This window comes from Phalacrocorax aristotelis, chromosome 2, assembly GCF_949628215.1.
Source record: "Phalacrocorax aristotelis chromosome 2, bGulAri2.1, whole genome shotgun sequence".
Classification (NCBI taxonomy): Eukaryota; Metazoa; Chordata; class Aves; order Suliformes; family Phalacrocoracidae; genus Phalacrocorax; species Phalacrocorax aristotelis.
In genome coordinates, this window is record NC_134277.1 from 159,276,526 (window position 1) to 159,301,339 (window position 24,814).

The 24,814-nt window shown below is 37.1% G+C and overlaps 1 protein-coding gene across 16 annotated transcripts in view; it reads left to right on the forward strand.

The window, feature by feature from the left end:
* PHF20L1 (PHD finger protein 20 like 1) overlaps positions 1–24,814 on the forward strand; it is a 55,483-nt gene that overhangs the window by 5,768 nt on the left and 24,901 nt on the right. For 7 of the 16 annotated variants that reach the window (XM_075085852.1, XM_075085854.1, XM_075085858.1 and 4 more), the window contains exons 3-12: positions 3,976–4,147; positions 4,298–4,382; positions 5,169–5,257; positions 7,772–7,834; positions 11,473–11,680; positions 12,326–12,454; positions 16,882–16,964; positions 20,731–20,983; positions 22,982–23,167; positions 23,374–23,580. In XM_075085852.1, the coding sequence (XP_074941953.1) occupies positions 3,976–4,147; positions 4,298–4,382; positions 5,169–5,257; positions 7,772–7,834; positions 11,473–11,680; positions 12,326–12,454; positions 16,882–16,964; positions 20,731–20,983; positions 22,982–23,167; positions 23,374–23,580 (1,475 nt within the window). The remainder of the gene's footprint in view (positions 1–3,975; positions 4,148–4,297; positions 4,383–5,168; positions 5,258–7,771; positions 7,835–11,472; positions 11,681–12,325; positions 12,455–16,881; positions 16,965–20,730; positions 20,984–22,981; positions 23,168–23,373; positions 23,581–24,814) is intronic. The other 9 variants (XM_075085857.1, XM_075085862.1, XM_075085868.1 and 6 more) reach the window with 3 other exon arrangements.

Below are 24,814 nucleotides of genomic sequence, written 5' to 3' on the forward strand. Positions count from 1 at the left end.
GGTTGTTTGGTTTTTCCTTCCCCCACCCGGTGAAATGTAAAGACTTTTTCCATAGATTTTTAGAGTGTATTTTTCTGGTCTGTGCTGAACAAATGCTGGCAAATCTGTTCGTATGCCAAATTCATTCTGATCCCTTAGTCTGGGGTACTTGCTGAGGGCGAACAGGGAGGATTAACCTGGCTGGAAGGTTGTTTGGCCTTAGACATTATTACACGTTGGAACTGTAGAGAGAGATGTTTATGTTCCCCTTTGTAGTACTTCTTCATAATGCCTACTCGTAGCTTTGCAACGGAAGGAACTTCTGCATAAAATTTCTCATGTGTATGAGGTATAACCATCTTCATGTTAATCTTTTTTTCTACAGAATAAATATAATCATTGCTCTTAGCCATAGTAGAAGCTGTCCTGCGGGCGTCGTTACCAGAATCCTTTAAAAAGGTGGATTAAAAAAATTGTGTTGCCATTGTAACTCTTGTTAGCAGGAAATGCCTACTTGCCTTTGAAAATATGTGTAGTTTTTTTAATTTATGAAGCTGATTATTTTCAGTACAAGTACAGACTGGAACACCAGAAAAATATTTCTGTGCAGTGTAAAATTTGCAATAGTAAATTCTGCAATACGTGTGCTCTGCTCTTTTCCACTGTGGGATCGGTATTGTGAAATATTACTGTTTATACATATTTGTGGCACATTGTGTGGCTAAACTTAGTGGATATCGAGGGTAATATCTTGTTGCTAAATCCATACAAAGTTATTTTTGGGTTGCCTAATAAATGATCTTATGTAGCTTGGGTGGTTCAGAGATCTGCTAAATTGTCCATCTCTGAGGACTGAAGCTGAATGCAGGTTTTGCCTTTATTCATCTCGCAAGCACTGTCTTAACATACATTGAAGAAACATAAATTGTTTGAATAAAGCCATCATGTGATATGATTATTATTAACCTTTAACTGTGCAAAACCAGTATCACGGACTTCGATTCAGAGCTGATAATGGTATTTTTAAAAAGACTTTGGTAGCAGAAATTGTATTTATCAAAGAGAAATTAACCAATAAACACCTGGTGGTGCATTTCCTCTGTTGAGCGATCCCAAATGAGACTTAGTATTGTGCATGTCTTCTTTTATTAACTGATGCTAGCTTTGCTATTTTGTTTTTCTCCATATATATTATGTCTTGAATCTTGGCTTGCTGAATTTTCCTTAAAACTATTTTCATTTTTCTATACTTGTATTTAAACTATACTTTGTATTTTTTTCTTCCCCCTCTTACTCAGTTTTCTCTTTCCAGGACCATGTACTGTATTTTGCCAGTTTATCCCTTCTGTTGTCTTTTACACACAGTGCTTGGAATGGGGCCTCTGCTGATGGTGACCAGTGGGAGCTACCAGCCATAACAAGAAAAATGTAGCAAGGGAGCCGCTGTAGGGTAGCGCTGTGATGGGAGCAGATGCACAGGGAAAGGAGGATTCTGTCTTTTGGCTGATCTTTTGGTTCCTGACTTGTGTAAAATAACTGTAGGTTTGCATCGCTACCTGGCTGGCATGTGACAAACCTGAAATTGCCAACTGTAGTGAGAAAGAGGCGTTGTTCTTGCCTTCCATTTCACTACTGCAGCTTCAGTGCTTGTGCGCAAGCTCTCATTTTGAATTGCTAGAAAGGGCACTTCCTGTCCTCTTGCTTTTCTGGTGATTTTGGTTCCTTCCCTCAGTTAAATGCTTTCTGTGTCATCCTTCTCTTCGGAACTCTTTTAGGTAACACTTACTCATAGTTTTGCTGTAGTAACAGTAACTTTACTTTGTCCTCTGCTTTGCCTCTCTCCCTGCTTACTCTGACACTTGGTATCTAGTTACAAGAAGTCTGAGATTGGAACACTTGGGAAGATGAAAGAACTAGTAAGAACTTTTATAATAAAATTCCTAAAAGTAGCAGCAATGTCAACTTAAGAAGAAAGCATCGGCAGAGGCAGGGCTTAGGAAAACCATCTCTTGGCTGACTTTTTTCTTGAAGCTTTGTTCAAAGTTAAACCAGAATGCTGAAAATGGGATTCAGGTTTTCATCTAGGAGTTTTACTTTCTGTTTTGATACAATATAGCATCAGTTTCACTGTTCTTGTTAGGTTGTTGTTGTCAGCCTACTTGAGAGGGGAAAGGAGGTTGATCTTGTCGCTCTTCTGAAAGCTGTTGCGCCCATGGAGCTGTTCTGTCTTGAAGATTTTGTTAGTAGAGTGGCAAATGAGAGTCTGCAGTTTAAGACTAAGACATTGGTTGGTTTTTTTAAGTTCAGTGAGAAGAAACGGGGAACATAAAGAGCGGCTATGAAAATATTTTGCATTTCTGAAATGTATGATGAGACAAATGTGACAAGTTGGACTGTCTGTATTCTGAGGCGAGGGTGAAATGTGGCTGCAGTAGTTGCAGTAGTAACCTAGAAAATCAGAGAGAGTTTTTTGTCTTTCAGCAACCACTGAGATATTTAGATGTTGGGAAGCTGTATGCACCGCTGCAGCTGAGAAGCAGGACTGGCGAAATGAAGGAGCAAATTGAGTTTGACACCTTTTGTTTTAATGCCCTATTTTAGTCACCAGAAAAGAAGGAAACCCTGTACTTCCTGAAAATTATATTTTAATCAGAACATCGTGTTAAAGACTCCTTTATCAGCACCATCAGTGTTTTGGAGAGAGAGTACTGAAAATTGAAAATGTTGACAGGGTTCCTGTATAAGTCTGTTGTGTTTCTAGTGGATTGAATTTGCAGTAGGACTGGAAATTGGTTGGTCAAGCTCTGCTCTCTTACTGTTGCTCCACAGAAGCACTTTGTTAGAAAAACAGGTTGCCTCTTAGTGAAAGACAGCTGGCCTTTTGCTGTGGTCTTGCTTTTCAATACATGTTTTGTTAACTTTAGACCATCCCTAATATAAACTGGAGAAAACTGAATGATCTAATTAACTTTTTTTTAGGAGATTCTTTGTACTTTTGAATCTGTTTCAGTACTTCTGTGAAGGGCAGAAGGAACTGAGTTCTGCCTCATTCCAATTTTCTCTGCATTTCATACAGTGGAAATAATGGGATCTAATAATTTTGGTAGAGGAAGTAGTGTGACAAAACCAGTTTGTGCCTTGCTGCCCTACCACAGTTTTGTGAAATACCTCATTTTGGTGAAACAGAAATAGTAAAACTGAATAATAATTGCTGAAGTTAGAGAAATTTGCCATTTTACCCTAAAAACATAGTCTCAAACTTTATGGTTCCAAAACTACATCTGTGCCACGCCCAAAATTAGATGCCTAAAATTTAATCTGCTTGAAGCTCAGTCCCGATTAGTTCTACTCAGCGCATACAATGTTTGAGAGCAAAATCCACATGTTAATTAAGACTGATATTTATTTTAGTGCATGTGGAGTTAGAGATGACTGCTAAAAATAGTTACTAGGCATCAAATTTAATGGCGGTGAAAGCATGGAAGCTGATCTATAAATTAAGCGGCTTAGATTATGTTCCGTTGATTTCTGGGTTTCATTACTTGCTTGTATTTTCTGGAATCAGTGGTATAGTTTGAAACATTTCACATGATAAAAGTAATGAATGGACTCCTAAAACTATTTTATATCCTTCCCATCCCCAAGCAAATGAAAACCCTTACAGAATTTTGCTTTAAACAAACACAGGTTTTAAAACTGCACAAACTTCTAATGCCAATTTCAGGCAGTCTTGGTCTGGGAGTTTGTTCTAAATTTGCATATAACTATCTGACTAGGATGGAGCTGACGACTTATCACTGATGTGTATAGATAACTCTTAAACTAAACATTATCCTACTGTAAATTTAGTAACTTCATCTTTTTCAGACTTGGAAATTTCTCAGTACAAAGTGTTAGCATAACTTTCTGAATGGTCGTGTAAGCACTGTTGTATGTGAAAAAATAAAAGCCCTGGGCAAAGCATTGGGATTTATCAGTGTACATTTACCGTCCAAGGTATCCGTCTCGTATTGAGAAGATCGATTATGAAGAGGGGAAGATGTTGGTCCATTTTGAACGTTGGAGTCATCGCTACGATGAGTGGATTTACTGGGACAGCAATAGGTTGCGACCCTTGGAGCGACCAGCATTAAGGAAAGAAGGGCTAAAGGATGATGAAGAATTTGTTGTAAGTAGCACGTTCATTTTGTCTTTGATTCCTTATTTTGTGAATTGTCTTGTTTTCTTACGTTAAATCTCTCTAGCACAAAATGTTCAGATTTTTTCCTAAAAAGAATTAAATTATTAAAATATTAATGACTAAATTTGTATAAAATAGGATTTTAAACCTGGAGAAGAAGTCCTAGCTCGTTGGACAGACTGTCGATATTACCCTGCAAAGATTGAAGCCATTAATAAAGAGGGTATGTATTAATGAGTGGTCCATTGGTAAGGACTGTTTGCGTATACTATGCTGTAGTTGTAGTCTGCTTAAAAAAATTGCCATGCCTATTAATTTTTCCTCACAGCCTCAATATTAAGTGAAAATGTTTCTATTCTATCAAATTAAGAGGTTCATCTTTTCTCTGTGCGAAATTAGTCAATTGGAATTTCTCCTGGAAGACAAAAATACTTAATGTTTCCTCGGTGATGAGAAGAATATCCTGTGCACAGTGTTAGGAATATTTTGTATTGTTGATCTGGGCTAATGGTACACTTAAATTTTTGTAATTGTTTTAGGAAAGGTAGGTTTCTCTGAAGTTCTGTTTATTGAAGAAAAGCAATGGAAATGGGGAATTAAAGAACAACTTAGGTGCAATGCTTCACAACAGGGTGATGTTTCTAATGATAATAAGTAGAAATTGAAGCTTTTACTGTAGTTTAATGCAAATGAGGATTTGGTTGTGAATTGAATTTTTTGCTATTAAGGCAGCTTAAATATTATTCAATTCTTTCAATTAATTATGAGCAAAAGTGACCCAGTAGCTTAAATATGCTTGAAATTGTCCAAGTGGACAAAGAGTAACAATATAAAAGGAAGGTTTCATTGAGGCTTTCATTTATTTTTCTTGAAGTTCTTAATCTTGACTGTAGCTGACACCTGGTTACTTTGTTCATGCAGCCTACAAAATATTTTGCTAAAGCTTTCATGGTAACAGGGTGTGTTTGTTTCTTAACTACTCATAGTGATTACATCAATCCTCTTCTAGGAACATTCACAGTACAATTCTATGATGGTGTTATTCGATGTCTTAAAAGGATGCATATCAAATCTATGCCAGAGGATGCAAAAGGGCAGGTAAGAATACTTTAGGTATCTTTTTGTTAGGTTTTATATAGATTTTTTAAAAATATCTTGAGATAGTAAAAATGTCATCTAGCACAACTAGTTTTAGATTACAGGCTTTATTCTAGGTCCTGCACTGCCTTGCTTGACCAGTTTTATGGATGATGCCCCAGAGTGTGCTGCTCAAGTAGTCTTGCCTCGATCTGAAATGTCTAGCTGCCGTACACTCCATTGCCAACTAATCTGTTCCCAGAGTTTTGTCTTGCAGAGTTTACAAAACCAGGGGCACCCAGAGACTTTCTTCTGGTGTCCTTTCAGGAAAAAGCTTTAGCTTGTCAGTAGTCTGTGCTGCTGATTATTTATTTGTATGTATATTTATTTATTCATTTATATAGTTATTTTTCCCACCCCATCTCTTTTGTTTGCTACTGTGGTAGCTTTTTGCCCACACGTTCTTATTAACATGATTGTTCTGTGGGGGTTTTCTCCCCTGTATCAGAACTTCTGGGGATTCAGACAGGTAAATATTTATTTATCTCTGATAATGTCATAATGTCCAGCTGCTGTTAAAGAAGAGATTCTGAGTAGAAGTTGAGGGAGGCTGTGAAGTAGAGGATGTGATTTAGGTGATAGGCATATCTTTACTCGCAAAAGAAAACCAACATTGAAAACGGCTACATGCTTTTAGTGGAAATGCCATTGCATTTATCTTGCGTGGTAACTGTATTCTCATAGTTAACGAGAAATTACTCCACTCAAACTATTTGAGACTTAGAGACAAGAAATGTAAAAAAAACTGTTCTTATTTGCTCCCAGTTTTCTTCAGAACGCTCCCAACGTAGCAAACAAAATTCAGGTATTTCATAATTACTTTGTAACCGTCCCTGTTGTGACGAGGGTGGATGGATAAGCAAATTGGCTTGAAAACGCTTCTGCATCCTGCCCTCCAGGTTGCAGGCAGCTGGACACTAGGGCTCATCATCTGTGCAGAGCACGTTGGAACGTTGTGCAGGGAACACTGTGCTATTTGAACTATGTCTCCTTAAAGAGAGAAAACTGAAGTCCAGTCACACTAACACTGGCTTCTTGCTGCAGTCTTACAATAACTCTGCTGAACCAGTATATGATATTTCAAACAATACTTTCAGTATGACAGTAAGTTAGGAGGCTAGAATATTTCATTTTCCTTCATAAAAAGAAAAACTTGGATAATGTGGTTGTGACTGAACTGAAATAACCCTTCTGTGACAATGTGAAGAAGTCCTTTATCCCGTCCTGTGCTTTTTCTAGGGAGCTATGTTGTGTCTAATCTTGAGTTTCTACTCTTAGGCCACAGGCATTTTCAGCTTTAAAAAAAAAAATAATCAATTTCTTAGCAACCATTTTGATGTCCAGACGTGCTTGGTGGCAGTCCAGCTCATCTAGTATTTCTAATTTTCCTCAGTAGTCAAGAGTTATGGTGTCAGTCCAATGCATCTCAGGGGCTGAGTGTGGGTGGCCTCAATGAAGTCTTGAGAAAGAACAAGGGAGCCAAATTTACGCTTTCTGAGATGGATTTAGAATTTTTAAGTTGCCTTGCAGCAAGAACACCACCAGTTATGCTTTCTGTAAATACTAATTGATACTAGTCTTAGCATTTTATTTTGCAAAATCAGAGACAGGCATGAGTTTCTGTAGCTTTCAAAGGCAAAGATACTTATTTTCCCTGCAACATCCACCTCATGCTATGGTAAAATGTTTTCGAAATATTTTTGTGGTATTTAAGAGTAAATTTGTGATCTAAGACTTGGTTTGAAAAATCAGTTATCTGAAACTGGGCTTTGCCCAAGCCTAGAGCTCAAGGGGATGTTTTTGCTTTTCTGATTTATTTATTTTATAAGAAGGCATTTCCTAAAAATCATGTAAAGTTTAAAAAAAGACATGATTATATATTGATCTGAAAAATAGTGGTGTTGTCAGATCCAACACTTCATGCTTAATTTAAACTTATGTCTTTTTTTTTTTGTCTGTTTCCAAAGAAAGAAATGCATTTCAAGAGATGAGCGTAAGCTTATGATACTTCAAGTTCTAGTGCTTTAGCAAATTTAACAAATGCAAACTCTGTTTGGAAGGTGTGTGCTAAGCATGCAGAATTTGAATTACATGGAGAAAGAGGGATATAATCTAGTTAATTGTTTGATTTGAGCTTATCGTGTCTTAAAGGAAGAGATTGTAAACACTGTAACAACTATTTCTGAGTTGCAGCAGAAGTGTGTTTTAATAAGACTCAGCTGTGAGGGTGGAAAGGCAAAAATTTTAAAGAGTGGAAAACATTTGTGTGTTTCAATGCAATGAGACTATAGGTTAGTTTGCTCTGCAGATAAGCACATATTAATTGACATCACACAGAAATGTGGCTAATGTAGTACAGAGAGAAAATAAAAAAGATGGGGATATTGAGACTGCCCTTGTGAGAGCACATATGAAGTATTTGGATAACTTACTTTTTCTGTTTCATGTTTTTTGTTTTATCTTCGATATAATTAGGCGCGCGAGAGGGAGCAGATAGCGCCGGAGCTGAGATTAGTGACGGAAATCGAACCAAAAGAAGTGAGTTTTGAGGAGGGTTTTGAAGGAGAGGGAGGGGACTTGGCACACAGGAAGAGGAAGCTGAGGAAAAAGCATGGATTTGCAATTGGGACAGAGTAAAAAAGATGTGACAGGAGATGATATGAGCCAAGATGTAGGTGGGGCAGACGGTTTAGAATTAAAAGATGAGGGTAAGGAATCCAGGCTTGATGTGGAATCAGCCAGTCAATAGATTAATGCTTTGTGTATGTGTATGTATGAATGCGTGGGAGTTGGGAGTTGCGATGTATCAGGAGAGGAAAAACAGCCGAATCTTTAGTACCGTAGAGAAGCAAAAAGGTGGCGGTTGTAGGCAGGTGAAGGGAGAGCGATGTGTGTGTGAATTCCGCTATTGGCGCAAGGGTTGGATTTTAGAAATGACTCTGGTTTTGCCTTCCCACTGTTGCGGGTTTAAGGTTACGCAAAGGAATATTTTAAAAGACAAGCGTTTTAGCCAATTGATGTGCAAGGCTGTTGGGTGATTTCTACTAACGTATTTCTTGATTGTGCAATTTCCTGTGCTTTGATTTAGTGAGTCTACTTAGCATAATGAGTTTTCCTCAGCAGTGATAATGTTTTGTCTTCTAACTACAGTGTCCCAGTACTTCTCTGCTATCAATTTTCTCAGCTTACTTGAAAGATGAATTTTAGAAAGATAAAAAAGGACATACCCTTTTTCTTATTTTAAAGTTATATGTGTAAATGAGGAACTTTCACTGGGGTGAGATACTGTGGGAAGCGGGAAATCAGGCTGGATGGTGCAGAGTAGCTGGTGCAGAGTTACAAGATCACAGCCAATAGAGGGACAATGTCAGGACACAAGGGAGAGTTAGGGAAAACTTCTCTTAGGAGGTTTTTGCTTTTACATGATTAATTTGTCATGTGTTCATATTTGGGCCTTTGGCTTTGCGTACACTGAATGCTCTGGGCAGAAGTCCTGCTGTTAAAGATTTGCAACTAGTTTGTGATCTCTATGATATTTAGTGTCCTGCTGTTATGGTTGACAGAGTACATCTTCCAACAACCCTGAGACAGCCTTCAGAATTCATTGTGCTTTAGGTTCCACTGTTATTTTGCCATTTTTGTTAAATTTTTCTAAAAATTCTGAAAAAGCCACAAATGTATTTTGTTTGAAGGAGGAGTTCCTGTGCTCTTTAAAAGAAATTTCATCACTTTAGCATCTTAGGTGCTACATAGTTCTCACATGTCAGGAGCTGTGCAGCTGAGCAGTCACTCAGCAGGAGTTCAAGGTTAAAAAGCAGGAATTATCTGTATCACTTTAGTGCCTATATGTTTATTCAAGAGCCAAAATAAAAATGGACTCTGAGTTTGGCCGATTCAGAATCACAAAGTGGCTGAGGTTGGAAGAGATCTCTTGATATAATCTTGTCAGCCCCAGCTCAAGGCTCCCTTCACTGCGTTTAAATGTACATGTTAATCTAGGGAAAAAAAAGTATAACTATCACCATAATTCATGTCTCTCTGCTCTGGCTTCTGAATGTTTAACCTTTGTTTGCTTCATTTTGTATGTGTCCTGCTAACTTTTATAAGCTCCATGTCTTAAGGAAATAAAATGCAAACAAAAAAACTCCATGTTGCACCGGAACAATTACCATTAAGACAGGTTACATAGTTCAGTGTGGTCCTTGAAGCTTGGTGTCTTCATAAAGCTTCCAATTTCAGGGTGCTTAGCTTGACTGAAAAATAAAATGCTGTTTAGAAGCTGTTTTGATGCAGGCTGCGCTTCCTTTGCTTCCCACTTTATCGTAAGATCCAAGCTCCAGCCATGTTACTGATCCTCTTCATCCCTTGGCCAGGGTACAGTGTAAGACTTCTCTCAGGTCACCTAACTCCTCACCAGCACAAATAGCTCAATGCTTTTTTTGTCCTGCCGGATGGGCAAGGCTCTGGATGGACTGGAGCTAATGTGTGTGCTCGTTTTGGCTGGCCAAAAGAGAGGTATGTGTGTTTTTGATTGACTCTGCAGCTGGCAGTTAGACACGCTCTTTGGCTGGCATGTCACCAAATGGCCTTGGTAGCTGCCTGTTGTGTAAGCATTGCCAAAGCACTTCCAAACCTTTCTGCTGCTACCTACGCTGAGTGCGTGCGTCTTGCATTGACGGTTTGGGCACGGAACGCTTTACCTTGGAGGAGTCAAAACTGTTGGTGTTTCTTAAGTACATAGCTTGATGCAAAGTGGAAGCATAACCTCTGTAAACCAGTGATTTAAAAGTATTGAGCTATGGAAAAGGAAAAGCATAATACAAGGAAAAGTAATGCTTTATATTTTGTGTTATGCTTTTCTCATGCACCAAAGGCGGCAAAGAAACCCTCAGTAGAACAGAAATTTGAAAGCCTTATAGTATGTAATGAATGGGAAGAAGTTGCACTGAAACAAGATTTATAAAATCAAGATACTTTAGGTACCTCGTTTGATAAATTAACAACAAGGAAACAGTCCGGAATAAAATATAGTCTGTTTACAGTTGGGGGAAAAAAATTTACTATTTGTAAAGCACTCGTGACACTAAACAAAAAATGGGCTTTATCATACCTTTTATTATATATGGTAGTACAAACCTGCAAATATTCTTGTAGCCAAATTGCCATGTAGTAAATTAATTATCATTCAAAACACTCAGATGCTTAACTCTTACTGGTGGAGGATGAACATTACTATTGTTTTTTATATCGCATTTAGTTTCTCCATGGAAAAATTCTGTACCTTGATGTAACAGAAAATTTGAAAAAATACTTCAGTAAAAAGGATCGAGGTAAAATTTTTGCAATCAGATTTGATCCCTGACACTCGAGAGACATAAGGCAGGAGTCTGATCACTCCAAACTAGTGGAAAAAGCTTGGCTCAGCCTTGGAAGTATTTAGGTCTCTCTGGCTTATAGGGCGGCTAGACATTGTCTACATGCCACGGTAGATTAATGTGGGCTGCATGTTCTATTGTTCACTCCTTGGAAGTTTCTGTATGGTCAAATAAGCCATTATCCAAAATGGCACTTTTGCTACCTTAAATGTGGATCGTGACGTTCAGTCATATTATAGAGCACTTCACTGAAATTATTGAATGGAACTTTTAATATTTAATACAAAGAGTGCTATCTGTAGTTAATCTTGAAACACAGATATTAGATAAGCATTATCCCTGCTTTATCAATTAATTCAGGAAGAACTCTGCCCAATCACGCAGCTGGCTGGACCATGCTTTGAGTTGATTGTAGTTTTGAATAATGGCCAAACTCGAGCAGCAGTGGAATTGGTGTATTTTACAGCCAGAAGGGTAAGAAAAAAAGTCAGTAGTCTGGGTTTCTAAAGCTATGATACATAAAGTAGGTAGCAGGAAATGTGTGCAGCCAGCGTTCTATATACAGTGGTTTTCTGAAGGTTTTTTCTTTTTGCTCTTTATCCATGTGGCATACTGATCATACTTCGAGCTTATTTAGGCAATTTGGGAAACTCATTTTGCCACTCTCTGAGTAGTAGTCATAAAAATAAATTCAACTGCTCTTGAACATTTCTAGATGAAGTTTCACTGGGTTTATAAGTGTTTTCTATTTGAGTCTCAGGCACTTTTTAATACTTACTTACCATTTTTTCCTTTTTGGAGGATTGGATAGCTTTGGTCAAAGCTGCTGCTGCAGCAGCAGCCAAAAACAAAGCAGGAAGTAAACCTAGAACCAGCGCAAACAGCAATAAAGATAAAGAGGACAGAAAATGGCTAAAAGTTCCTTCAAAAAAGGAAGAAACCTCAACATCTACAATCATGCAGGAAGTCCAAAAAAAGGAAGAGGAGCCTACATCAAGTGACACATTTGGTAAAAACAAATTCTATAAAACATAAAGTATGCTTTGCTATAACGTTGAATTCCTGTTAAATTTGCAATTAAGTAATAACTAGTATTTCTAGAGGAAAATGTCTCATTTGCTATTATGATGATTGTTACACAACATCAGTTCAGAAACAATTTTTTCAGATAAATCTAGTTGGGTCAGCATTTACTTCTTGGGCAAAACTTCTGAGTAGCTCTAACAAGAGCAGACCGTAGGGTCTTTTTGAATGACTTCATCGTATGTTTTGGTTCATATTCCTGCATCTTCTGTTGCCTGTGAGATAATCCCTGATCCTGTTCTAAGAAAAAAAAAAAAAGCCACTATGGATGATAAACTCATATTCAGGGATGTTTGAAACTTTGAGGGTTGATAAGAATTTGTTCATTTTTAGTCTTTAATACTGCATTTCTCATAATAAGGACTAAAAATTACAAATTTTGAGGTAATCAGCATCTAATGCTTCAATGTGTAATACCAAATCTTCAGAATGTGTCATTTTCATTTTTAATAGATTTTTAAAGTTTCTTCACTGAAGTATTGTCATAGCAGTTCTGAAATACTTAAGTATTATGGGAGTTGTTACGTATTTATGAAATGTGAGTTTATTAGATTTCTCTTCTGTTTAAAAGTAGGATTTCCTGTAGTGGATGTTCCAAAGATGGCCTTTGTGCAGGCAGAGAGTACGTTATCACACAAGAGGAAAAGTAATCTAGGCAACTCATTTCAGGCAAAGAGAGCTCGTCTTAACAAGATCACTGGTAAAATACCTCTTTTTGTTGTTGACTTTTTTCCTTTTAATGTAGTAAAATATACATGCCTACATATAAGGTACTAAAGTGGACGGATAAAAGCATCACTCATGAGGCAGACATTGCCTACAATCTTTTACTTGTTTGGAATTTTAAAGGAATCTATAAATGGTAGTAAAATCTACCTTGTTCATAAATTCAGAGAATGGTCTCAGACCTGACTTGGTCTTTTTAGTTTTCTAAGAAGGTGACCGTCCTGCACTGATGAATTTCTTCAGTATGTTTTTAACTCCAGCTGCACAATTTTCTCCATTGTTGGGTTAATTTGGGGTTTGTACAGGCTCTTAACATGGTCATGAGTTACATACCTCCGCTGTAAATTAAAGCTTTTGTCAGCTGTGGAAAAACAAATATTTTGTCACCATTTGTTGTAAAGTAAAACTGTTCCTGAAAAAAGTTTACAGTATGCCATTTTAAAAGTATACAAGTCTAGCTACAAATTGAAGCAATGAAGCTCTGAAATGATTTTTTTGGTGTCTAGGGCATTCATTCTCTGTTTATTACTCAAAGGTATTAATGAAAAACAAGTATATAGCTATAGAATGCATTTTGTGCAACAGGAAATAGAATCATAGATAATTGGTCTTATCTTTAAAAGTTGAAAAATGCATTTTATTCCAAAATCTTACAGAAATTAGAAATTTACTTAACTGTGGAAAAATTATTTCAGTTTTTATCCTTCCTCCCCCATGCCTCACGATACACAAATCGTGTTGCCTGCATTGATCCTCTCAGTATTTGGGATGAGGTAATATGTCTGTACCTGTGCTGGGGACGTTCCAGGTGCATTTCAAAAGCTGGGTGGAAATAAGTTGCGAACTCCCCCCTTTAACAGAGGGACCCTCGAACAGATGGTAAGATAGAAATGCATTCCCCTCATAGCAAATAATATTTTGTGTGAAGTCTGACAAACTTCACTGTGCTACAGATGAGAGGGGCTTTGTGTTGGTTTGTTTTTTGTAGTAGATAGGGTATGCTCATTCATATAAAAAGTCTTACTTGTTTCTGTAAGGTAAAAATAACCTGATTTACTAAACTGCGTGATGAGGTTTTTTCGGACTTGTTTTGGCTGATCCAACCTTTCATAGGTCAGCAGTTGAGGATGTTTAGTCAGTTTTCTTATGAATGTGGTTCTGTTTCAGTCTCCTCATCAGTACTTCCATGTAAAGGAGAAAACAAATTAAATGGGCCAGTATGGAATGTGATACGAAGGAAGCACTCTTTCAAAAAACCCACCTTCTGCCTGCAGGATTTTCTTTCCTGGAAGGCTTCTTATTTGGTACTGAGTTAAATTAGACATCTGTTAACTAATCAGCCTCATTTCTACTTTCTTTGCCCATACCATATATACCCTCAGTTAAGTCCCAATTTAATTGCTGCTGTAGAAGTAGAAGATATATACTAGTGGTATATATTTACAGAGCCCTGTTATTTCTTTCCAATAGCAGTTAGAGCAGAAGGTACCAAAACCAGCCGAAAAACTTGTAGCTTTAGAAATTATATTTTTCTGTGCTTGTGAATAGATTCTCTTTTCATAAGGAGCTTTGTGAGAATAATAGCAGTTGGACGGGCTCATATAGACTGAACTGAATAATCAAAAAACATAATGTTGCAGCCGTTGACTTTGTTATCATTCTAAAAACAGTGTGTGTCTCTCCAAGAACACTTACTCTGCTAGCAGAGAATATGTTTCCATTCAGTGAAAGTGAATTAATTCTTTAATTACAAGATGAAATTAGTCATGCTTGGTAGTTTCTTTGTGTGACTGTTCTCAAATTAACACACTTCTGCAACTCATACTGTAGTAAGTTTTTTTTTTTAATTGTTGCATATAATGGAGTATTTTGAAAATGTAACTGCTGATGATCAAACTTCCTCTTGCTTTGTGCTTATTTCTTAGGCTTGAAATGCTTGTAAGTTGTTGTTTGTTTCTGGCATGAGCTTTTAGATTTGAAGGAAGGTTGGGAATCATGCTGGTGTGCCTGTCAGAATGGCTACAAAAGCACCATGAAGCATTGTAGCTGTGAGGAAAACGTTCATTTACCAGGTGTCTTATGGGTGTACCGGGGAAATAGAGCAAATAACGTGGTTGTAGGATACTGTCTGAAGGCAACTGTTTTCAGGATTTCAATTCAGCATTCAGTATTTGTTGCAGAAGGTTCTCCTTGCCTGCCGTGAGAGCAACAGCTGCATCTGGTGTTCTTTGCTCACCATTCAACACGCTGAAGTTGCTTCCTTTGCTGCTTTTTCTTCTGCTACTGCCACTGGGAGAAATTACATTTCCCGAAGGTGAAGGGTATCTCCCGCGAAGCATATATTAATGTCTCCCAATTAGTTTTTGCCTCTGTTGGCATGCTTGCTTCCCCATCTCCTGCTGCAGTGTTGATATGTATAAGAACAGAAACGTCTGCAGCAAGCTTACAGAATAGAACACTTGTGGTTCACTGTGCCACCCCGTGCTTTTTTTGTTACATGCTGTTGCTGACGGGATGGTGAACCTGTAGTCCTGTTGCTGTAGTAGCTTGTGGAGTTGTTTTGTCTTTCTGCAGGCAAGGTAATTGTTTAGGAAGATGCTCATTGGGGTAGAGAAGGAAATGAGTTTATGTATAGACAGGTCTGATGGAGTCTGGGTTTGTTTCGTGGGTTGACTTTCTGAGCACTGAGCATTTAGCTAGAAATAAAAATCATAGAACCATAGAATAGTTTGGGCTGGAAGGAATCTTTTAAAGGTCATCTAGCCCAACCCCCCTGCAGTGAGCAGGGACATCTTCAACTAGATCAGGTTGCTCGGAGCCCCGTCCAACCTGACCTTGAAGGTTTCCAGGGATGGGGCCTCCACAACCTGTCTGGGCAACCTGTGGTTTGTAGAACCACAAAAGCTGCCATATAGACTGTATATTGTTGTTTAGCATTTAAAACTCTGCCTCACTTAATTTTGAAACTTATTTTATGCTTTTCACTTTAGAAGCATGGTGGTCTATATAAATAACATTGCTAACTTTGCAACTTGATTTAAACAGGATAATTTGAGTCACAGAGGTTTATTCAGGTCCATGAAACCTAAATCCTCTATGAAGCCTAATGCAAAATTAAAATCTTATCTGCTGATTTTATTTGTATTAATATAATAGGGCTAAGTAAGTTTCTGCTTTTTGGTTAACCCGTTTAGCTGTAAAATCAATTAGTTTGCACCTCTAGCTATGGATGTAGTGTTCTCAAAGTTTATTTAAAACATAACTACTTTTCAGTAAACTGAAGCATAACTTAATCTAATGTAAAGACTAAATCCAAAAAAGCACCAAGTATTTATTGTGGAATGCTGAAATGTGGTAGCTCTCTAGCAGAATACCACATTGTTGGTTTTGTGTGTGTGGTGTTTGGTGTTTGGCTTGGGGTTTTTTTTTTTAGTGTCCTAAACACTTCCTGAGAGCCCAGGCTTCACTGATTTATAATTTCTTGGGCATTGGGCACTGTAAATTAATTTTGAGCATATCTAATTTTTCATGGAATGCAATAGGAATTTCCTGTGCATCTGTCAGCCTAAGTTATTTTTGAGGAGTTAAACTCTCCACCCCCAATATTGACATTCCCAGGGATCGTAATAGTAACTTTTATTCAGATTTGTGTTTTTCAGGTTTTGTCGGTTCTGCTTTGTTTTACGGTATAGAATTTTTTCTTTCTTCATACTTAGGTCACTGAAATTTTTGTGTGAAGCAGAAATGAAGCTATTGCTATATGCTGAGCCACCAAAAAGCTCCCTCGTATTTATGTTGCCTTGATTTTACAGATTTTTTTGTTTTGTAGTAGTGATATTGTATATGAGTTAATGAAAGATGTATTCTGATATATTTGTTGCCAATTTGGTCTTGTTATTGAGTAATTTAGGAGCATCTCTGCTGAGAACATTCGTTTGGAAACGTTCTGTCTAAGAAAGGTTTGCATGTGTTAGAGTTAAGAAGTAGTAATACAAATTCTGATGGGAACTTCTTAAAGACTGGAAAGGGGAGAGAGAGAAAAGGCTTGTAAAGCTTTTTGATCTCTCAAAACTTAAGTATCATAGGCTTGGTTTTAAAGCCTAAAGGCTTGGGCTTTAAAAAGATGGTGAGGCATTATTTTACAATTGATAATTTGATTCCTACCTTGCTAGTGGAAATGCCAGAGAAGTACCACTTGTGAAAGGGCACCGTCATGGGAACGTCCTTTACCTTTGTTTCTTCTAATTTAAAGTGTTCAGCTTTGTGTGGAGCTGTTTTGGAGAGAATTATATTGTAGATATAAGCAGATCGTATTTCTCCTCCCACTGTTTTGCTTTGTTTTCCCCAAATTCTTATTGCAAGCTGCTTCTAACTAAAAATCTCTGCAATTTTTCTCCTAAGGTTTATTGGCATCCAAAGCTGTTGTTGCAGATGGTGCTGAAAAAAAGGAAGGCAACAAAGAAACAGCTCCAGTCCTGGAGCAGGTATGAAATGGTAGAGTTTGATTCTTTTGCAAGGTTCCCACTCGAGTGTGCCATGGAGATGTAGTACCTACAACATTAAAATTTGCCCCTTCAGATATAATAGGGAACTGAAAATTGATCTTATGTTTACATTTCTGGCAGAGCCAGAAGTACGGATTTTAATTGTCTCTTAGTGTTGACTTGAATTTCAGTAATGAGCTTTTGTGTTAGAAAACTAACCGAAAACAAAGGAAAATGGAGTCTCCATGCAACAAATGTGAGGAGACCAGTGTCCCGAGGTCCAGCTTTATAGCTGGAACCATGACTAGGTTAGGAAAAGGCCCTTACACAAATTTAATTTGTGTTCGAAACAGGGTTTTTGACATCAAGCAGAACTTCTTTTAAAAGAAGTTTCTTTTATATTGTAAGAATTTGGTGTTGTAGGCTTGTATGTGTTTTATGAACTGCTCAATGAGCCATACATTTTGCAAGGGTGTGTATTTTAATAAATACAAAAAAGAAACTTTTAAATAATGTTAAGGGTCTGATTTTTAAACCTGCATATTTGCAGGACCTGAAGGCTGCCATTTTATCTTTGGCTTATTCCGTTGTGTTCAGGCATTGCTTGACTCCGAGTTGTGCATTATCTTGCATATTAAAAGGGCTGAATGCCGAAGCATGGTAAAGCAAGCTAAGGATGAACAGTAGTCTTGATTCAGGACATCTTTGTTTTCCAATGATTTAAATCAGAGCCTTAATGTAGTTTTAATACAGCTTTTTTGTATTCATTTTCATTCTTCTTTAACAGCAGCATTTGAATAAAATAGCCTTGCTGCCTGCAATTCTTAAAAGAGCACTTCTGTTCTTAAGCCCCGGCACACTCTATGAACAGTCCCTACCCCAAACTTTATTTGATATTTTAGTTGTACTTGTTCTTTAGAGCTGATATATAATTGCGTTGCTGTGGTTTTTCCATTGGCGCCGCATTGGATGCGAGTCTTGCCAATGGAACATGAGTTTCTGTTTTTAATGCTGTCACTGTAACGGCTAACTGAGCCACTACGGTGTCAATGCATTGTCCGATATTTTGCATAAAGGTTTACAATGTATTGACATGACATTCCATTTCTCAAATTTTTGCATATTAAAGATGCTATGATTTTATTGCTACTGTGTGTGAAATTTTCAATGTGCAAAAAACTGTGAAATGGCTTACAGCATGTTGTTTTTGGAAGAATCATTACAATGTAAATCTTATCATGCAGAATCCCATTGCGGTGAATGGGACTTTGTGGTTTACATAGACTGTGTATGCAACAGTATAAACTACAGTGCATATTTACTAAAAACTTTTTGTTACTTCTTAGACTTGGTAACTCGGCTGTTTCTGTTTCATTGATTAGATATTAAAAAAAGATGTCTCTGTCATTGTTTACATGCTAATGGTCTGAAAAACCTCATTTTTGGAAATACTAAAGTTCCTTTGAAGAGGCATCTAAAATCCCAATTTGTCGTCTTCCTTCACTTCTAACTAAAAACAGAAACCTCACAAACATTCAAATGTTTAACTGTGGGCAGGAAAATTTTTGAGCTTAAAGCTTTTTTTTCACTAAGTTGCTGCCCAAATTCAGATTAAAATGGCCGAGTTCTAAACCTCCCCAGAAGGTTTTCCAGTAGCAAAGCTGACATTCCTTAGAGGTTTTGTCTGCTACTGCTATACAATTGAATGGGTAAAATACCTTGTAGGTTTTTTTAAATAATGTAATACAGAACATGGTAGAAGTATTCAGGCCAATAGCCGAAAACTGACTTTGTTGATGGAAGTTTATTTTATTTTATTTTATTTATATTTATATATTTTTAGTTTACAGTTGTCTTAAACCCAAAACCTCAGATGATTAGTTGCAGATACAGTAGTTTATTTAACTGTATTAGGGTATGTCATGTTATTTCCTTTTGACCAAGACCTGATTAGATGAATAACATTAATTCATTAAGGTTTTTAATGTTAATTTGTCCTGTTAAGAGGTTAAGCACCTTATCAAAATATTAATTTAATTTTTTTAATCTTGTTTAAATAACTTTGTAATTTGAAAGTAATGGATGCTGTAGTAATGTCTTTCACATCTGTGAAGATGAACAATAAAATTGTTTATTTACAAGTTACGACTCTAATTAATTTCTGGTAATACCTCTCATAACCAGCATAGGTATACTCTACAGTTCATGGAATATTTTATTTAAATGAATAAACTGCACTTAGCACATGTGTAATTGAGTTATTCAAGGTAGATCTGACGTCTGCTGAATGGGATGTTTTGCACCGGATCTTTACATGATACTTCCAGCAAGCTATTCATGTAGCATTCGGGGGTGCCCTTTTACAAACATAGAATGTGCACTTGTGGTTTTTTGCTTTGCCTTTTTTTTTTTCCATTGGAACATGGAAAGTTCCAGTGGAAAATAAAATAGCGATTTATAACAAAACTCAATAATAGCTTCAAATCATCAGAGATGTGACTTTTTAGTTTGGATAAAGGGATGCGCACGTTCTAGATATATCCTTCTACTTCTTAGTTATGATTTTATTAGGTGGCGCTACACTGTGTGGTGTAACTGGGACAAGAAAAGGGGACAGGTTTAAGGAATTGTGTTCAGATGTTGTAGTTTGCCACTGTTGGGCAAGTTGTAACACATGCACAGTTTATTCAGTAAAGTAGGAAGAACTTCTTTCCAGCTAAAAATCTAAAATGCTGATGTCTGTCAATGCATGCTAACTGTCTAAAAATAATACTTCAGTGTGTGTGTTAAGAAGGATGAAAATTGATGAAGTTGGAAAGCTGCATTAGATGTTGATGTTTTCTTTTGTCTTCAGAAACTGTTTTAACTTTTTATCTGCTCATTTTCCCCAACAGTTAGCAATCTATTTAACCCTGTGGTGCTAGAAGTTGTGATTTCTTCATGTGTTTGCACAAACATATAATGTGGTGAAATCCAGACTCCCAGCACTGAAAGGGGTTGTGTGAGAGTGTTCAGTATTTGGAAACTTTTTATTGTTTTCAGACATTCCTTAAAGGAGCGTTATCAACTTTTTCAGGTTCTTCTCTAAAAATGAAATTTGTATTAAACAGAGTTTTCCTGAGGAGCTTTTTAAATATTTTTTTCGCTATGGTCAGGGAAATGGCTGTGAAGGGAAAATCTTGGCAACTCTTTTTAGAACTGCACTCCTCTGAACAATGATTGCTCATCGCAGTGCAAAAGCCTGTCAGAGTTCAAGGAGCATCTGGACGATGCCCATAGTCATATGGTTTAGGTTTTCCCGTGAGGAGCAGGGCGTTGGACTTGATGACCCATATGGGCCCCATCCACCTTGAGACATTCTATGACTGTAGATCAGTGTGTGTATTCTGGCCTGTAACAAGTGTTCTCCAAGTTATACTTTGAGACAGCACTGACAATCCTGGTCTACTGAAGATGAAAGAGAGAGAAACTAAAAAGACTTTGGTGAATTTTTAAAATGGGAATACGGGAGAAATGGTTTGTTTTCAGGCTTTTTGCAGGTATTTCCAATAGTATAAATGAGGGTGGTCTGAATACTGAAAATAATTGATAGTGCTCCTTTAAAAAGTTTAATGTGATGCATTTTAGTTTTCATTTGTACTGAAAATAATGTTGCGTTAAAATGTGTTTTGAATACTGAATTTGCTTTTAAAAAGATCAAAATAGAATACAAGAACTACAGCGAAGAAACTGAAATAAAAGTATCAATTTTTTATTATTTATTCAGGAGATTTCACCTAAACCACAAAGTCAGAAAAAAAATGAAGCTGATATTAGCAGTTCTGCCAACATTCAGAAACCTGCACTGTTATCCTCAACTTTGTCTTCAGGAAAGGCTCGCAGCAAGAAATGCAAACAAGAATCTGGAGATTCTTCTGGGTGTATAAAGCCCCCTAAATCACCACTTTCCCCAGAATTAATACAAGTCGAGGATTTGACGCTGGTCTCTCAGCTTCCTTCTGCTGTGATAAATAAAACTAGTGAGCACAGACATTTTAAAAAAAATACCGTAATTACTTATAAGAGATATACAGAAATTTTCTTTTGGTTGTAAATGGCTATTGCTTTTAAAAATGAATCTGCTTTAAATAAAAGGTCCAAGCGGGAGAATTAGGGGTAGCTCAGTATTCTAAAACTCAAGTGACATAATAAGGCATATGAATTACAGAAATAATACATTTAAATAATATATTTCTAGAGTCGTGGCTTTTAATGGTTGGCTTTCCCTCAGCTTAAAACTCCACATTAGTATTAACAGTGATACAGGAAAAATCAAACCTCTCTTCTGAAGGGGCCTGATTCATTAAAAAGAAAAGACGTACACCTTGGTTGTGAACCTTTCCTTCTCTGAGAAATTCTGCCTTCGGCAGGCTGATGTGCAGTACCTGGTGCCTGTGGCATTCTTCACCTTATGTGATATTTCCTCCCAATGGGGTGTGAAAGAGAAGATGGGGTCAAGATCTGTGGTGGGGAGAAATAAAAAAAAATCGGGTTTCTTTGTCCCAGAAAAATACCACAGGTGTTCAGCTCCTTAATATGTGTAACTGATCTGCAAAGTACCAAAAGAGTGGTTATCAGAAGAACAGGGAAAGGTTTCTGCTGCATCCTTGAATATGCTATTTTTTGTGAATATTAAAATATTTCTATGATTTTTGAGATTACGTTGTTTTTAGCGTTGCTTAGAGTCAGGCTCTTTGTTGCCTGAAGAACATTAAATGATGAGGCCAACAGTTAAAGTAAGTGTGGGTTCCAGTAAGTCAAAAGCTACACTTTGGTTCACCTCTAGAATAGTGCTTGGGGATGGAAGCCTGTACCTGCATTGAGTGTTCCCCCTAACCTTGATTTGATATTTTCCCTTAGGAGATAAGTTTCTTTTAATCTTTCCTCACAGATAACTTTAAAGGGTTGGGAGAGAGAGGGGTGCAAATTCAGCCACCTTTATTCAGGACACATTGGTATAAATTATATTTTGTCCCCACAAAATATTAATGGTCATCTATATTGTAATACGCCTTCCCTCCCCACCCCTAAAATAATGGTAAGTAGTTTTTCTTGAGCATGTTTGTGTTTTGGATTAAGTTAGACTTCTCCATAGCAAAATTTTCAAAACCGGCTAATTTAAAAATAGGTTACTTAAAAGCTCAGAGCTTGTTAGTGCTGTCTTTTAGTCTTTGGCTTCCAAGCCTTTACCACTTCTAATAGAAATCTAATTTTGCTGTGTCTTTATTTTTTAATCTGTACATCTTAGACTCTAAAAACTGCTTAAGAAAAAGAGAGAACAGTGATTTACAGTGTAATAATGACTTAAATGTTTTTCTAATGCAAAAGTTTGTGAAATTGGGTAAAAATGGAGAGGTGTAGGGGAGTGTGGGTTGTTTTGTTTTTAATGAATCAGGCCTATATTAACCTGTATCAATCCCCCCTGCTTGTTTTTTAAGTATTGAGGTTCCTGAGTCCTCTTACTATGCCTTGGCAGTGTGTGCTTGAAATGTAGTTGGGGTGTTGATATCAGGTTAGCAGAAGATGGGACACGGGATATAAAATTAACCACTGCTTTTGATTTTTTTTTTAAGTTGTATGTTACCACTATCCATAACTCTTTAGATCTTTAACTGTGATCATTTGTTCTGTTTACTGTTAAATCCTATTGCCCCTTCCATTATAAGTAGCCTTCTCTCATGGGTTATATGGGGGGGTTGCTTATTGTAAATACACTGTTTGCCTACAACAACAGCCTTTAGCAGTGGGGAAGTACATGCCCTAATAATGTATAATAAGCAAAAAGCAGTCATATCTTGAGCATAACTTTTTTTGCTCCTGGTAGTCACAGTTTTTAATTACCCTTACCGGTTCTGCTGTGATTACCAGCTTTGCAAATAAGAGCTATTTAAATCACTCCCCATCTTTAGATCTCAAATACTGCGGTAAGATTATGGTATATCTCTCTGCTTCATGAACATTGAAAGATCTCTTTTTAGGTCCATCACAGCCAGTGAATTCCCCTAGATCCTACAAACATAGCCAACGGAGAAGAAGATCACAGCGTTTAGCCACTTGCTCCTTGCCTGATGATTCTGTAGAAAAAGTTTCTTCTCCCTCTTCAGTTACTGATGGAAAAGTGTTCTCCATCAGTGGTCAAAACCAACAGTCATCAAAATTGGAGGGTAATGTATCTTAATCTAATAAAGAACTGCCCAAGAGAAATTGAATCATAAAAATTAGACCTGTCACGGTTTTCATCTAATGGGGTATTTTGACTGATTGTAGCTAAAGCTGTATGCTGTTCGTATGTTACGTAACGCTGAAATCCAAACTGTTGTTTGTTGGACCTATGTATCTCTTTTAATATTACATTTTTTCTTTTATGTAGTACCTGATGTTGCTCACATGTCACTTGAGAAGCGTGGACCATGTCTCCCCCTTGATTTAAGCCGTAGTTTGGAAGTTACAGCACCATTATCCACTGAATCCACTTTCCGTAATGAATATCCCAGTAAAGACAAGGAAGATATTCAGATGATTACATATCTTTCTTCCAAAGCAGTAACTGATGGAAGAGTAGCTACAACAGCGTCAGGTAAAGAGATTCAGTATACAACCAGTTAGGTTTATAGTTGCAGGGTTAAAACGTGTATGTATGCAGTCTCACCGAACGAGGGGGTGCTTCTTTTGGGCGCACTCACAAACCTGCCACTCTTCCATCCATCTGCATATTCGTCTTCCACTGGCTTTGAGCTCCATTCACACTTCTTCTAACACACTTTAAGGAGGGTCTTTGAGTGTGGAATATAAAACAATATTTCTTTCAAAAAGGTATTGTTAAAACTGGTAAAAATAATTTATGATATTGTTTACTAACATACTAATACATATTAAATCTAGATGTACTCATTGATCTTGTGGCTTCAGCTTTAAAACTTGTTAGCATTTTGCAGGCAGTCAGCATTCCTCTACCTTTGCTTCTGTTTGCAGTGGAAATTTTGTCATTTGCTTGCTACAAAATATTACTTGAAAATATTTCTGAAAAATCCTCTAAAACTTACATAGCCTTGGCTCACCCTTGCAGAGTTAGCGTAGAGCCCGATCCTGCAACTCTGTGCTGCCTCCCTCATCGCAATAGTTCACCTGCTTGTGGTGTGAATCGCTTGCATAGAGGCAATTAAGAGATTTGGGGAAGGGTTTACATAGTGGTTTGCATATTTTTTGTAAGTCTCTTATGTGTGTAAGTATCGTACCATTTTTAATTGGCTTCCAAGAAAGAATTTTCTCACAAGCCTTTTTTTTTTTTCCTCCAATGAGAAAATTGTTCAATAATTTAAGAGGAGGAAAAAATAAAATTATTGTGCTCTGATGGGGAAGCTTTTGGTAGATGTGATCGACAGTAAGGGAGGAGAATGTGACCTTAAAGTATACAATTATGGCACTCAAATCTATAACTTAGTTGTATTTAGGGGAAGAAAGCAACTTTGCATTAAGCTGATAGTACAGCTGCAGTGCTCAGTAGGGCAGTGGGGCAGTTTGTTTAGTATGTATGGCCCCTTCTTGGGTGTCTGCCCACACACGCTCCCACCAAAGGTGTGAGGTGATCGCTTCATCAAGTTGTTGCGTAGCTGTTTAACCTTGCGTAGCAAAGGCTGGGTAGGATTCTTGGATAAATATTGCGTGGATTAAAATAGACGATTGTAATTATCCTGTCTCTCACTCTCCAAAAAAAAAAAAAAATCTTTAATTTGTCAAAATAAGGACTACAAGAATTTCTAATGAGCAGCCACTTAAATTTTTAAAAATATTACTTAATTTCTCGAGTGAAA